The 16,861-nt window shown below is 39.1% G+C and overlaps 1 protein-coding gene across 4 annotated transcripts in view; it reads left to right on the top strand.

Moving 5' to 3' along the window:
- The first annotated feature begins 632 nt into the window (after positions 1–632).
- RTN4 (reticulon 4) overlaps positions 633–16,861 on the top strand; it is a 56,350-nt gene continuing 40,121 nt past the window's right edge. Inside the window, exons 1-3 of one of the 4 annotated variants that reach the window (XM_081156752.1) lie at positions 633–1,457; positions 11,506–11,562; positions 12,222–14,618. In XM_081156752.1, the coding sequence (XP_081012878.1) occupies positions 908–1,457; positions 11,506–11,562; positions 12,222–14,618 (3,004 nt within the window). In that variant the 5' untranslated portion in view covers positions 633–907. Of the gene's footprint in view, positions 1,458–2,146; positions 2,349–11,505; positions 11,563–12,221; positions 14,619–16,861 lie in introns of those variants that run through there. The other 3 variants (XM_081156753.1, XM_081156754.1, XM_081156755.1) reach the window with 3 other exon arrangements.

The following is a 16,861-nucleotide window of genomic DNA, read 5'->3' as shown; positions in this document are numbered from 1 at the left end:
GCCCCAGATGGTCAGCCCAGCTCTGTTTTGCCCCCCTAACCCAGGGTCTGCAATTTGGACTACCAGTGATCTTACCCCTGTCAGAAATTTATTTTTTTATTTTTAGGTGGTGATGGTAGTGGTGATAACGTGGCCTGGGAATTTAAGTCTAGAACTATATAATCTTTTATTTCAAAATCTTTTAAGATGTAATGTATATTTCGATCCTTAGGGACTACTCCACAGTCCCGTTAGTACCTTTGTTCACCCTGGGATTTTTTCCTTTCCTGAAGGAAAGTTTCCACCCCTAGTCCCCGGGATAACGCCCTTCCGGTGGCGCGCCGGGAACCTCCCTACCCCTCAGGGTAGGCGGCCCGCTCGCTTTCGCAATCCTCTAACTGCAGCCCGGCCTTCCGCGGCGCGCAAGGCCCAGACCCCAGCCCCTACCCTGAACTGCCCGTGGTGGAGGGTGGGGTGGCCAGTTTCAAGCCCCACCCACCGAACCCAACCCAGCCAGTAAGAGAGAGGAAGCGCAAAGAGCCACACCCACTTTCCCCTCTTTTCCTTTCCGTTGGGCCGGCTGGTTGTCCTTCATGTCTATTCCGTAGCCGATTGGCTCCCTCCCTCCCGCGCCAGCCCATGCCAGCAGGGGAGGGTGAATCACGCCAAACTGGGCGGGGAGTCTGCCGGCCTCTCCGCTTCGCTGGCCTGGGCGGCGGCGGCAACTGGGGACGGGGCGGGTGGCGCATCACGGGTGCGGAGGCAGGAGGAGCAGTCTCATTGTTCCGGGAGCCGTCGCCTCGGCAGGTCCCTCGTCTCGTTCGGCCCTGCCCCTTGCAGCCCTTCCCAACCCCCACCGCAGCCCGCGGCTCTGAGGAAAGCGTCCGGCGGCGGCAGCAGCTGCAGCATCCTCTCCGACCCGCCAGCCATGGAAGACACGGACCAGTCGTCTCTGGTCTCCTCGTCCTCGGACAACCCGCCCCGGCCTCAGCCCACGTTCAAGTACCAGTTCGTGACGGAACCGGAGGACGAGGAGGAAGAGGAGGACGAAGAGGAGGAGGAAGAGGACGAGGACCTGGAGGAGCTGGAGGTGCTGGAGAGGAAGCCCGCTGCCGCGCTGTCGGCAGCCCCAGTGCCCGCCGCCCCCGCCGCCGCCGCGCCCCTGCTGGACTTCGACAATGACTTCGTGCCCCCGGCGCCCCGGGGACCCCTGCCGGCCGCGCCCCCTGCCGCCCTGGAGAGGCATCAGTCTTGGGACCCGAGTCCCGCCTCGTCCGCGCCATCCCTACCCTCCGCTGCCGCAGTCTCGTCCTCCAAGCTTCCCGAGGACGACGAGCCTCCGGCCCGGCCCCCCCCTCCGCCCCCGGCTAGCGTGAGCCCCCAGGCCGAGCCCGCGTGGACGCCGCCAGCCCCGGCCCCCGCTGCGCCCCCCTCCACGCCGGCCGCGCCCAAGCGCAGGGGCTCCTCAGGCTCCGTGGGTGAGTGCCCGGCCCTCCCGCCTCGCGCCGCCCCTCGCGCCCCTCCCTCTTTTGTGTGCAGCCCCGGCAGCTGCGGCGGAGCCCCCCTCTCCGCCCCGAGGGGCTTTGTCTGCAGACCTCCGGGCGAAGGCGTCCCCCCCTCCCCCGGTGGGAGCTGCCAGGGGCTGGGTGGGGCGGCGGGGGAAGCCCGGGCTGGTTCTTTATTGTCTGTCCCGGCCGCGGGTAACACGTGCGCCCCGCGCGCTCCCAGGCTCTCCCCTCTGGTCCCCATTCCACTGCGTCCCGGAAGTGAGGCACCCGCCCACCTCTCGCAGGAGCTGGGTGTGTGTCGAGGAAGTAGGGCTGTGGATTCACTGGGCTGGCCTGGTTGTGGGGTGAGGATGGGAAGGCTTTGGCGCCCTAATCTTTTGTCTCCCCGTCTGGGTTTCTCCCAGGGAAAAGGCGCGGTGTCGCTGCTAGTTTGCTTGCCAGCATTCAGCCCTGGCCCCCCTCCTCGCCCCTTCCCTGGCCGGGGTGGCCCCCATGCGCTTCACCTCGCTTCCCCTCCTCCTGCGCTGGTGGGGAGCTGACCATTGGAAAGCGCCCACATTGACCCAGCTGCAGCGAAGGGAGAGCGCCTCCAGCGGCGTGGCGTGTGGAGAGCTGGGTGGGAGAGTTCTGGCCAAGTCCTGCCACCGCCCAGTTTACCCGCGTCTTGATGTGGCAACTCCGCACCGGCGAAACCGAGCCGGGAAATGGGATGTGGGCGTTGGGTTCCAAGGGGGCTCAGGTTTGCCAGGGTTCTCAGCTGCCGAATAAGAGGAATTGCTGTTTGTGTGGACAGGTTTAGCCTCGTACTGCATCATAATTGAATCCTAGAGAACAAAAGGGCAAAATGATTGTATTCTTACGGTAGGGAAACCTTTGGATTCCTTTCCGGGACTAGGCCAATTAAACTTGTGGCAGATTTACCATGAAATTTAAAGATTTTGAGACAGGTTTTCATGCATTGGTTAGATATACTATTTCTTGGAAGTTATGTTTTAGGTCTACAGAGACAAATCTGCATAGTCTGTAAATCGTTTTGAAATCCTTTCATTCACGAGTACCTGATTGTACATTAATAATTAATTTCTTTTTAAGGAAATTATTTTAGAAAATAAAAAAATCAGGTTTGTTAGAGATTGAGAGTTCATCTTACTAGAAAAATCTATTAACTTATTAACAAGTAGCTTTTTACTTCTGGTTTACTGCTTTGGGCATTGGGAAGCCATTGGAGATGACTGAACTGCGGCATGGGTGGCATCATGAAAGCAGTGTTAGAAAAGGAGTTGGTGACCATATTCTAGATAGGTTGGAAAGGAAAGCATGGCAACTAATTTAGAAAGCTTTTGCAATAGTTCTGAGACAGATGAGTAGAACCTGAACTCGTTCACTACTAGTTAAGTGAAAATGGAGTAGAAGGGAAGTGTGGTTTCTTTGGTTGGTTGTGAATCTGTATTTTTATAGTTAGGTTACAAAGAGGTTTTATGAAAGAAGAATTGATAGGACTTTGAGGCTATGAATGAAAATACAAAGAAAAGAATGTTGGTGCTTATTAAATCAATTTCAGAGACTGTCCATAGTTGTTAATTGCAATGGAAGTTTGAATTGAATATTGCTTTAAGTATAGGGTCATATCTTGGAGATGAAAAACTATTAGTTTTTTTTTTTTATAAAGCCATTTATTATATTATCATTTATATTGGTTTAGGAGCACATATTAGAAATGTTAAAAGATTTTAAGTGATATGTAGTTTAAATCTTAGTATAAGATGCCTGTATAGAAGGAGATGTCATGCACTATTCAGTCCCCATCTTCCTTCCATGTTTATCTAACAAATGATAACAAGGAATAGAACTGATGAATTTAGAGATTCTGAATAATTTCTAATTTCCTGACTAGGAACAAGTGGTATGCTCCTTATGGATAGGATGAATTATGTTTCAGATTGGTTCCTGTGAAGCAATGTAAATTTATAGTGCTTTTTTAGTAACTAGCAAGCTACCTCAAATCCTTTTTAGAACGATGTAATGAATATATATCGAGTCTTTGATAAATATTTATGTGGAACAGTGTTTAGAAAACATGCTGTTTTATACTATATCCCTGTGAACTTGGAAAATTTGCTATATTATATGAAACATTTTTTAAAAGGGGCATATTATCTATTGTCCAATAATTAGCTTTGTTTTATGTGTAGTTATTTCATAATATACCTAAAAGCAATTTATTTGAAACCCTACTGATGCAAGGCCCCAATTTAAATGGCACATTGTAAAGGTACTTTGCTAGCCCAGGATGCAAGTGCGAACCAAATGGGTATATTTCTCGATTCTTTGGAAACTGATTTAGTAGAAGTAAATGTTGCAGATACACTATTCTTATAGTACAGTCCTTGAGATGTTTTGTTCCTGTTTCTAAATATAGATACTAGAAGTCTCCCTGAGAGTGACAGCACCAGAGATGTGGGAACTGTAAGGGCAGAATCATAGTTCATCAGCAGTGTTTAAATGGTGAATGTGACCTTTGTGGACACAGGCATGCAAGATGGCAAGACCCAGCTTTACTGATGCTAAGGTCTCAGACTGATGGCTTTATCATTCTTTTCACCTCTAAGGGAGAAGTTGATAACTTCACATTTAAGCTTCTGAGTTTTTGTTTCTTGACATGGTGATTATTAATTTTTAAGTTACTTTCTTCATGTGTTCCCATAACATTCTGTTCTTACTTCATCATTTATATCATACCATATATATGATCATGGTGTGTTTACTCATCTCTAGTCTCTACCAGACTGTATGCTCCTTGAGTAAAGGGGCTGTATTACCTTTTTTCCTTGAGGAAAAGGACTATATTACATTATGTCTGCATTGCTGAGCACAGAGATGTGGTGTAGACACTCAGATATTTTTGTTGCATGAATAAAAATTAACAGATGAATGCTGATCTTCACATTCTGTATAGAGCCAGAATTACTACAATATTTTCTCTCAATAAAAATCCCAAGTGTTATGAATTAAAGCGTATATTTACTTATATATACAAGGTATATGAATGTACCGTATTTTATTTAATTAGCCTTTTGTTGATGATTAGGTTTTCTTAGCCTTTTCTGTTATAATGTTGCTGTAAACACCCTTATATAAACTTCTTTGGTAATACATGCTGCTCTCTGTGTGTTGTAAGATAAATTCATGCTAGTAGAATCACTGGTTCAAAGGCTATATGCATTTAAAATGTTGATAGATAATGCCAAATTGTTCTACAAAGAGTTGTTCCAACCTATATTCTCACCAATGTGTTAAAGTACCTTTTTTCTTTTGCCATACCAATACAGTAGATTGATAAACTAGTAAATGGTTTAGCAAATTATTTTTTAAATTCATATTTCCCAGTATTTGTTAAAATTGGCTCAGGTGCCATATTTTTTAGGCTTAGGTGCCAGTACATTTTTCTGGTCACAGCTTTGACTTTTTTGTTGTTGTTTTTATAGATGTAGGAGTACCTGATCTTTGTTTTATATATATGTCTTATAAAAATTTCTCTCATGTTTTCTCCTGGTATTTTTATGATTTCATCTTAATATTTAAAATGTAGTTTATTTTGTTCTAGAGAGTGAAGTAGTGATATAATTTTATTTTTGAATATGATTGTCCATTTGTCTCAACACCATTTTCTCTACTATTTTGAAATGTCACTTTTGTCATATACCTATAGTATGAGTGAAATATTTTCTGTTCCAGTTTTTTGTTTTAATTGCTATAACTGTTATTTATTTTAATTACTTTATAAAATGTTTTCAGTTACAGTTGACATTCAATATTATATTAGTTTCAGGTGTACATCATAGTGGTAGTGGTTAAACATTTATGTAACTTAGGAGGTGATCCCCCAGTAAGTCCAGTACCTATCTGACACACATACATAGGCTATAACTTTTTAAAAAAATCCTCACCTGAGGATATGATTTTTTTACTGATTTTTAGAGAGAGAGGAGAGGAAGAGAGAGAGAGAGAAAGATCAATGTGAGAGAGAAACATTGATTGGTTGCCTACTGTACCCACCCCGACCTGGGATCAAACTGAAACCTAGGTATGTGCCCTGACTGGGAATCAAACCCGCAGCCTTTTGGTGTATAGGACAGCCTCCAATCATCTGGCCAGGGCCATAGGCTATAACTTTTAAATAAAATACTAGTTGATAGGACTTTTCCACAATTATTTTTCCTTGCTCTATGCATGTATAATTTTCTATCTGATCTTTAAAGTTTATCTAGTCTCCTCTCCCTATGTTGGAATTATAGTGGGTTACATTACATTTATGGATTAAATTAGGAAAGAAGTCACATATTTTTAGTATTGATATTACATATTTTTTCTACCAACCCATGGTTTTTATTTTATTTTTTAATTTAGCTTATAATTTTGTGAAATGTAAGATTTAAAACATAAACATTAGGTATTCTAGGCTGCTTTATAGGAAACACTTGAAATACTGAGTTATATAGATTTTGCCCCCCTCTTTTCAATTGATTATAGACTGTTAAAGGTAACTTCCAGCTTTTTTCTTTCTAAAAAATTTTTTGTTGTAAGAGGGAAGTAAGATGCCTTTTTATAGATGCCTTTGGCATCTATTGAGACAATCATATGACTTTTCTTTTTTAGTCTGTTAATGTGATAAATTTCATTATTTAATTTTGAATGTTGAACTCATCTTGTATTCCTGGGTTTAAACCCTTTTGGTAATAAATATACTTCTTATGAATCACTGGATTCAGTTTGCTAATATATTGGTAAAGATTTTTGCCTGTATGTGTAAGGGGTATTTTTCTGTAAATTTATTTTCTTGTAATATCCTTGTCTGGTTTTGCTATGTGTAAGTTTATAAAACATTTTGGGAGATGTTTACTCTTTATTTGTTAAAAGAGTTTGTGTAAGCATCCTTAGACTTTATAGACTTTATTAGTGAAGCCAGCTGGGCTTAGTGGTTTCTTTGTGGAGATGATTTTAAGTTATACGTATACTTTCTTTAAGTAATTTAGGGCTATTCATATTTTCTGTTCTTTCTCTGCCAGTTTTGGAAATGTATGCCTTTCAAGGTATTTGTCTATTTCATCTTGATGAGTAGACATCAAGTTGTCTAGTTTATTGGCATGAACTTGTTCATAATTATATTGCTCTCTTTGAAGATTAACAAAGGTGATAGAATTTTCTGACACTTATAAACTCTTCAAAGTCACAATTTTAAATAACTCCAAACATCTTTAGTCCCCTTTTTGGAAATATGATTCTCAGGAAGTTAATGAAAAATGTCCCTCTCATCAGCAGTTGTACTTTGCTAAGATTAAAAAGGCATCCAAATAGGAGAATGACCAAGATCCTAGTGAAAATAGAGGATCACCTCTTCAGCATAAACATGGGTCCAGTGTTAAAGCATCTGACACCTGTTCATACCTAGCACCACTCCAGAGTGCCATTAATTCAAGTATATGACACATCCCTTCATTAACAAGAAAAATCAGTGAAGGATGAAACAGGAAGGCTACAGTCTACCTTGATTTGGCAAAAAGTGTATGAACATATGAAGATTTAGACTTGCCAGGAATCCTCAATAGCACGCTGCCCTTGAGAGTGATCATGGAACTCACCTGCACACAGAGAAGGTCACAAGCAATGAGGCTTTAGAACAGTTTCAAAAGACCCCCTTCCTGCCCTAAATAAGTCTCCCCCAACCCCATCTCTTCTGGAGACAGAAGATCTGGCCACTAGAGACACTCTTTTTTGTCTTGTTTATTTTTCACAACTATCTCCAAAAAACTTTGTTTCTCCATTTTACAGGGGAGGGAATGAAGGCTAAGAGATCTCAGCGGGCAGTGGAGTGGGCAGTGGAGCTGGCAGTTGAGCCCAGATAGTCTTACTCTAGAGCCTTTCTTCTCACACACTTACATTACAACAGAACTATTAATTGGGAAAAACAACAGGTGATACACAAGAGCAAAGATGAAATCTAATAATCTAAAAGCAAAGGTTAGAGTTTGGAACCATGTGTGGGAGGAGGGGGTTGGGGGTAGCCAGGGAGCTGGATGCGTACATAATTTTGTTGAATAAATGTATTATTATCTCAGGGTCTAGCAGAGCACAGCAATAAATAAGAAAGGCATTTGTATGAATAACTATGCCAGCAAATTGGGACAGCCTAGAAGGAATGGATAGATTCCTTACGTTTTTAAGATCTAAAGTGATAGTTCCTTTTTTATTTCCATTACCAGTTTTTTTATCTTTTCTTTTTCTTGATAGTTTTACGGATTATCAGTTCTATTGATTTCTTCACTTTTGGTTTCATTGATTTTTCTCTCTTGTTTGCTGACTTTCTATAATTGGTTTCTTCTCTGATTTTTGTTATTCTACTTATTTGGGTTTAACTTGCTCTTTTTTTCTTCTTCTAGTTTTATAAGGTGGAAGCTCTTTGAATTTAATCCTTCTAAAAGCATTTAGAGCTATAAATTCCTCTCAGTCTGCTTTACCTGTATCCCACAAATTTCCATTTTCATGTCATTTAAAATATGCTTTAATTCTCCCTGTGATATATTCTGTGACCCATGGGTTATTTAAAATTGTGTAGTTTAATTTCAAACATTTGAGAGGTTTCCAGATATGTTTGTCTTATTGTGGTCAAAGAACATACACTGATGTCAGTCTTTTTAAGTTTATTGAGACTTGTTTTATAGACCAGGAAATGGTTTATCTTGGTGAATGTTCCATGTGTACTTGAGAAGAATGAGTATTCTGTTGTTGTTTGTAGTGCTCTATAAGTCAGGTTACTTCATTAATAGTATTATCTAAATCATCTATATCCTTGTTGATTATATGCATGTGTGTGTAGTCAATTAATTGAGAGTTGAGTATTAAAATTTTTAAATAAAAGTTGTAGATTTGTCTCCCTTTAGTTGTTGCTTCATGTATTTCCTATATACCTTTACCGTACACCTTTAGTGATGTTATATAGCTATTTAGTGTTGTGTCTGTTTATTCCTTTATCATTACCAAATGCCCCTCTTTATCTCTGATAATCTCAAGATAATACCCCTTGTCTTTGAGTCTACTTTAGTCCTTGAATGATACGTCCTTTTAGATTCTTTCACTTTTAACCTACCTATGTTCTTATATATAAGGTGTATATCCTGTAAATGGCACATAGTGTGGTTTTTATCTATTCTGAAAACTGCCTTTTAATTGGGGCCATTTACAGTCACTGTAATTATTAGTATGGTTCATTTAAGTCTTTGTTTTCTCTTTGTCCCATCTGGTTTTTGTTCTTTTATCGCTTCCTTCATCCTTTGTGCTTTTATTGTCATACATTTTGCTTCTACAGATATTATCGTATATTGTAATTATTTGAGCTTCAAAAATCAATTATTCTTTAAAGAAATTAAGAAATGAGAATATTTTGTATCTACTCATATATTTACCTTGCTGTCATTCTTTGTTCCTTCATGAAGATACAGATTTCTATCTGGTGTCATTTTCCTTCAGTCTGAAGAACTTTAAAGTTTCTTGTAGTGCAGGTCTCTTGGTGATAATTTCTTTCAGCTTTTGTTTTCATATTTCATCTGATAATACTTTTATTGTATGTTTTTTTAAGAATATTGTTTATGAGTATAGTCAATCTTGCTATATACAGAAGTTAATGTTTTATAAAGTCACAGAAAACACTGAATTAGCAAATACTGAATCATTGCCCCTAGGCGAAATACAGGGTTAGGTCCCTGAGAACCTCTAGTCATAGCATTTTTGTTAACCAGTCTCTATATAACTTTGTTTTATGTGTGTTTGTATTTAGACACATTATTTACTAGACATTGTTGATTCATTAATATTGAACTCGTGGCCAATAGCACTATAACTCATACCTAGATGAAGTTTATCTAACACATGTACCTCTGTAAGGTACATAACAACCTTCTTGTGGTTAAGAACACTAGACAGCACTTAAGCACTGTACTTAGGAAACAATTAAAACAGTAAAATCACGAACAAAAGCCACAAAAATGTGAAAAAAATGTGGCACTAAATATGCTGGATAAAGAACACTTGTTTACAGTCTGAGAGTGAAACAGGGAGACAAATGGTTTCCTTGTTTGACCTCACCTGGGAACATGTGTTGGGTGACTGGAATGTTTTGCTGCTCTGTACATGTCTGCTGCTGTAAGTATTGATTTTGGGATTACCAGTTTAGCCAGAAAACAAATTTGCAAATAGGGAATCAGTGAATAATAATGGTTGAGTGTATATAATTTTAGGTTATCAGTTTTTTTCCATCATTTTAAGGATGTCCATTATCTTTTGGATTAAATTATTTCCAGTGAGAGGTCAGGTCATTTTTATACCTGTTCCCTTGCCTTTTTCCTGTTGTAAAGATATTCTCTATTTTTGGTTTTCAACAATTTGACCTTTACAATTTATTTCTTTGCAGTTCGTATTTATTCTGCTTCTTGGATTTGTAGGTTGGCATTTTCCATCACAATTGTCAAATGGTAGTCCATTTTATTTATATATATATATATATATATATATATATATATATATATATATATATATATATGTATTTTTTATTTTTTCATTTTTTTCTGTGTCAGTCACTATTGCCTTGCAGGGAGGGAGGTTCCAATTACATATACTTTTAATGCTTGATTATCTCACAGGTCACTGAGGTTCTGTTCATTCTTTTTCCCCCCCCAGCCCGTTTTTCCCCCTTGATGTGATTCAGTTTGGATAGTTTCTTTCTGTTGCTTTCTTTAAGCTTATTCATCTTCTCTTTTGCACTGTCCAAGAAGTCTAAGATCAAGGTGCCAGCTAGGTAGGTTTCATTCAGAGACCTCTTCTCGGCTTGTAGTAGGTGGCTGCCATCTCACTGTATGCTCACATGACATGTGTGTGCAGAAAAAGAATGGGGAGACAGGGAAGGGGAATGGGAAGGGTAACCAGCAAGGCCTCTGGTATCTCTTATAAGGGCACTGATCTTATCTTACCATGGCCCTACCATCATGACCTCATGTAACCCTAATTACGTTTCAAAGGCCCTGATTCCAGATACCATCACGTTGGACATTAGGGCTTCAACTTAAGAATTGCGGGGGGGGGGGCACATATTTAGTCCATAACATACTGCATATAGTGTGGTTAAAAAAATGGGCTCTGGAATTGAATTGCTTGAGACTCACAAGTTGTTTTGAGTGAATTCCTTAACTTCTCTCACTCTGTTGTTGCTTTTTTTAACCTGTTAAATGGGGGATATTAACAACAATGCTTGTAGCAAGAGGGCTCCAAGGAGTAAAATGAGTTCTTGCATGTAAAGAACTTAGAGTAACAAGTACCTCAATGTTAATTTTAAAACAAGACTGGTGATAATAATGACCTTCCCAATGACAATTAGAATTTTCTTTGTAATTTGGACAATGGTAATGGGACTCATGACGTCTTCAAAGAATAGTGTGCAGTGACTCTTAGAATCTTTTTCTTTAAAGGTAGACAACCTGGAATAAGAAAATGCATGATTCTCTGAAAGTTCTTCTGAACTGAGCATATGCCAATAAGAAAGATTAATCAAGTGTCGTAATTTTTTTAAAATGCCTCTTAAATTTTGGCTTGATTAGGATAAGATAATTTCATTATCTGAAAATGGGAGTAAAGGCTTTCGATGTGGCATATTAAGTGAGAAGAATAGTATCTTAAAGCCATCAAAATGGTTCATGATGTTTCTTTAACATAAACATGTTGTTATTGCCTCTTGAAAACCAATAGGTTCTATGGGTACCATTTAATCAACTTTATAGTATATATGGTAATTTAATCTGAATTAATGGTACTACTAATGGTACTACTTTTTCTTTTCTATCTTGGCTTTTTCTCTGTAGGTGAAGTTTTGTGTTAATTCATTATAAACTGAACCCTTGCTTGCTCCTCTTGTCTTGTCTCCTTTCAAATCTGTCTTTATTTCTGCTGAGGTTATATTCTATTTGTTTTTCAGATGAGACACTTTTTGCTCTTCCTGCTGCATCTGAGCCTGTGATACACTCCTCTGCAGGCAAGTTCTTTCTGCGAGCCTTTTATCCTCTGTGTATTCTAACTTTAACTCTTTAGTTTTGTTAACTCTGTATAGATTAGTTTGACTACTAAAAATTAGCATGATTCAGATAATGTCTACTGAAAAAGTTGAAATTGCACTTTATATGCTATGTCCAAAGGAGAAATGGACAGAACCTGATTAATAATTGGAAATATGTAAGGAATTCTTGGACCCTTGATTTATATTTACATATTGGCTATTCCATTTCTCCAAATAAAATGTACTTGTTCTATAGCTGAAAGGCTTTCATGTGAATGAATGTCACTCTGTGGCATTTAATTACTCAGTATCCTTTCTTTTCTACACTGTCAGTCAAACTCTCTTCTCAGATTCTCTTTTTTTCCTTTAAATCTAGTTAAAATTAGCTTTTTTAGTGATTATACTTGACTAGACTGATTTATGTTTTTGCATAGCATATAAATTACCTCTGTAGCCATACACAGGTTTTATTGACAGTAGCTTTAATTTTTTAAAGCTACTTGTTATTTGTTAATTGTTACAGTTAATTTTAGTTAATAGTAGGTTTTTACTAACACTATTTTGAATCTGTAATAAAACTTAGATTAACTCTAAGAACACTGGCATTCTCTAACTTTCCTTTCTGTCCATGGTCACAGAAAAAATTATGGACTTGAAGGAGCAGCCAGGTAACACTGTTTCCGCTGGTCAAGAGGATTTCCCATCTTTCCTGCTTGAAACTGCTGCTTCTCTTCCTTCTCTGTCTCCTCTCTCAGCTACTTCTTTTAAAGAGCATGAATACTTTGGTAATTTACCAGCAGTATTACCCACCAAAGGAACAATTCAAGAAACTTCAAAGGAAGCTTCTAAAGGGTTTCCAGATAAGGCAAAAAATCCATTTGTAGACAAAGATTTAACCGAGTTTTCAGAATTGGAATACTCAGAAATGGGATCATCGTTCAGTGTCTCTCCAAAGGCAGAATGTGCCTTCACAGGAGCAAACTCTGGGAAGGAAATAATTGTGAAGAATAAAGATGAAGAGGAGGATCTAGTTAGTAACAACATCCTCCGTAATCAACAAGAGTCACCTGTAGCCCTTGCTAACTTGATTAAAGAAGAGAACAAAATTATATCTCCAGAAAAAGCAAGGGACAGTTTTAATGAAAAGAGAGTTACAGCAGGAGTTCCTGTGAGGGAGGAATACGCAGACTTCAAACCATTTGAACGAGGATGGGAAGTGAAAGGTACTAATAAGCAAGACAGTGATGTGTCGGCTCCTGCAAGTAATAGAGAGAGGAAGTTGGAGAGTGGTTTTGCCGATAGCGTTGACCAAACAAATCATGAAAAAGAGAGTGAAAGCAGTAATGATGATACTTCTTTTCCCAGTACACCAGAAGCTGTAAAAGATGGTTCAGGGGCATATATCACATGTACTCCCTTTAGCCCAACAGCAGCTGGAAGCATTTCAACAAACATTTTTCCTGTGTTGGAAGATCATACTTCAGAAAACAAGACAGATGAAAAAAAAATAGAAGAAAAAAAGGCCCAAATTGTAACAGAGAAGAATACGAGCACCAAATCATCAAACCCTTTCCTTATAGCAACACAGGGTTCTGAGACAGATTATGTCACAACAGATGGTTTATCAAAGGTGACTGGGGAAGTAGTGGCAAACATGCCTGAAGGTCTAACCCCAGATTTAGTACAGGAAGCATGCGAAAGTGAGTTGAATGAAGCTACAGGTACAAAGATTGCTTTTGAAACAAAAATGGACTTGGTTCAAACATCAGAAGCTATGCAGGAGTCACTGTACCCTGTAGCACAACTTTGCCCATCATTTGAAGAATCTGAAGCTACTCCTTCACCAGTTTTGCCTGACATTGTTATGGAAGCACCATTAAGTTCTATAGTTCCTAGTGCTGGTGCTTCTGTATTGCAGCCCAGTTCATCACCATTAGAAGCTCCTCTTTCAGTTAATTATGAAAGCATAAAACTTGAGCCTGAAAATCCACCACCGTATGAAGAGGCCATGAATGTATCACTTAAAAAAATATCTGGAACAAAGGAAGGAGTTAAAGAGCCTGAAAGTATCAGTGTAGCTGTTCAAGAAACAGAAGCTCCTTATATATCGATTGCTTGTGATTTAATTAAAGAAACAAAGGTCTCTACTGAACCAATTCTAGATTTCTCTAGTTATTCAGAAATAGCAAAAGCTGCACAGCCAGTGTCTGACCATTCTGAGCTAGTTGAAGATTCCTCACCTGATTCTGAACCAGTTGACTTATTTAGCGATGATTCAATACCTGAAGTTCCACAAAAGCAAGATGAAGCTGTGATACTTGGGAAAGAAAATCTCATTGAAACTTCATCTGAGTTCGTGACAGAACATGAAAATAAGGAAAAAGTGAGAGCTTCACCACCAGCTAAGGGGGGAAAGCCATATTTGGAATCTTTTCAGCCCAATTTAGACACCACAAAAGATACCTTATCACCTGGTGAAGTTCCAACATTGACCCAAAAGGAGAAAACTCCTTTGCAGATGGAGGAGCTCAATACTACAGTTTATTCAAACGATGGCTTATTTATTGCTAAGGAAGCAAAAATGAGAGAGAGTGAAACATTTTCAGATTCATCTCCAATTGAGATTATAGATGAGTTCCCTACATTTGTCAGTTCTAGAACTGATTCTTCTAAATTAGCCAGGGAATACACTGACCTAGACGTATCCCACAAAAGTGAAATTGCTAATGTTGAGGATGGAGCTGGGTCATTGCCTCGCTCAGAATTACCCCATGACCTTTATTTCAAGAATGTACAACGTAAAGGTGAAGATAAAGTCCATGTCCCAGATGAAGTCTCCAAAGATAGGTCTGATATTTCAAAGGTGCCCTTACTGTCTCCAGATGTATCTGCTTTGACCACTCAAACAGAGATAGGCAATATAGTTAAACCCAAAGTTCTTGTGAAAGAAGCTGAGAAAAAACTTCCTCCTGGTACAGAGAAAGAAAACAGATCACCATCTGCTATATTTTCAGCAGAGCTGAGTAAAACTTCAGGTAATGAGTCCATACATTGTTTTGTGCTTTCTTGCCACCTTTTGACTTATCATGGAACATTCCACTACATTTTTTGTAGTATACTACATTTGTAGTATCTAATATATCACATTGATAGACTTATTTTCTACTGTCTCAGTTAAAAGCTTTAGTGCTTTTTCTACCCCTCTTGCACTCATCACTCACCCTTGCTCTTAACTTTTCCACATAATTATTCATTGATCATTTGTAGGTTGCCAGGGAACTAGAAAAAAATTTTGTTAGAATTGGCTCCAGTGTCTATTTCTTTTCATTTGCTTCAGTGTTTCCTGATAGCATGAAGAGCAAGAGCTATTAAAACATTTTCAGATGCACTTACTTTTGTTTTCCAAGAAATCAATTCTTTTTAAATTTTTAATGAAAGAACATTTCTGTAATGTTTCTAATATTTCAATGTAATGCAGTATTTTCCAGTAATAGGTATAAAGTTATGCCTACTGCAAGGTGAACATTTTGTTGAAAAGTGTAAATTGAGGTATGCTATTATGAATTTTTCTGAAAAATACTTATTCTCATTTATTCCTTTGACTTTACAGTTCCCATTATCTGATTTGTAATGTGTTTTGCACACGTTTTTTTATTTAGCATTCTAATTTAGCTTTGTATTCTATAAAAATATGTAGCGATTATGTGTATTCTACTGAATATACTTACGTATTAGAGATGGGTAGCACTATTAGCAGAGAGACCAGCATAGAGATTGTTGTTATACTCTTAAGAAAGAGGAAGTTATGAATATTAATGCAATGGGATGAGTATAGCAACATAGGACTTGAGGTTTGATCGGATATGAACATGAAGGATAAGGGGAGGCGTTAAAGATGACTCCATATATGCAGATATGTGGGTGGCAGTATGAGAAACTGAGTTAGGGAAGTTGAAAGAGTGAAGTGGGTTTTAGGGAGAGAAGATAAATAAGTTTTAAATATATTGGTATTAAGGTATCTAGGGGACATCCAAGAAGTGATGGATATTATACCTAGGAAGTTCTTGAGAGAGATTGCTTGTATGTGTATATTTGCCATGGGCCCCAGGATAGTAACAGATCAACCAGGGAGTACCAAGAGAAGAGGAAGATTTAAAGGTAGAAAGATTGGTCAGCATTACCAAATACTAGCTCACTTAAGATCAGGATTGAGAATTTATTGAAAAGGAGGGAAGATGTTGGCCTGATAGTGGCAGGTAGTGTGAGTGGGCAGGGCTGGGCCTGAGGACTGAATGAGATTTTAGAAAATAGATAGTAAATGTTGATAATTTTTTAATAAGTTTGAGAATATGGAGAGTGTTGGCAATGCGAGGGAGAGTATAGGGTTGAGGAAGGGCCCCCCCCCACTTTTTTTAAAGATTTGGAGTAAAGGTGTAATTAAAGGGGTTTGTAGAGAGTTGGGAGGGAAAGGGATGAGATCCAGAACTCAGGTGGAGGAATTAGCTTATAGAGGAGGAAGAATTTTGAAGGACTTTGATTATAGTAAAAAAAAGGGAAATTATTGGTGTTGATACTGCTAGGGTTTTGTGGCTGGAAGTTGAGGGGTTGTTTATGTTTATTCTTTAAAGCAATATGTTATGTCATTTGCTGAGAATGAACTGGAACATGTTTGGGTGGAAGTGGTCTGAAATACCCTCTGAGTAGGGAAACAAAAGTATTGCATTAAGAGCCCAGTCAAGGTTGAAGGATAGGCTGAGTGGTAAGGTGACTTTTAACTATGCCCAACAGCCCTGGTTCAGAGAAGGCAAATGGTTTTATTGATTCAAGGTTGTGTTTGGGCCCAATGGAAAGACAGTGAGTGAAAGGAGTTGAGTATAATAGCAAGAGAGTATTTTGAAGTGATGGATTTTATCTAAGTTGAAGAATGTAAAGAGGAGAAGAGAGGGAGTTCGTAGATAAGAGAATAGACTGAAGAACTTGAGGTCCGGATTAGATCTAAGAACCAAGAGAAGTAGGAATAAATATGAATATGTGGTTGATAGGAGGTTGTAGTCAAAGTAGAATCATGTGTGTTAGGTTAAATTTATAATTTCAGGTTGTTAATAGCCAGGGCTTGGCCTTGAGGCAAGGGCTAAACTTGAATGGTGTGAAAGTTGCTAGAAGTCAAGTCAAGTACGCCAGGAGGCCAAGATGTTGGATTGCCCTTACACATGAAATCACCCAGGATGATGGCAGGACTTGGGGTAGATAGGAGGATTAGGAGCTAGGGGCAAGACTT

This window comes from Miniopterus schreibersii, assembly GCF_964146895.1.
Source record: "Miniopterus schreibersii genome assembly, chromosome: 13".
Classification (NCBI taxonomy): Eukaryota; Metazoa; Chordata; class Mammalia; order Chiroptera; family Miniopteridae; genus Miniopterus; species Miniopterus schreibersii.
The sequence above is the reverse complement of the archived record's forward strand: the minus strand, read 5'-3'. Positions and strand labels throughout refer to the sequence as shown.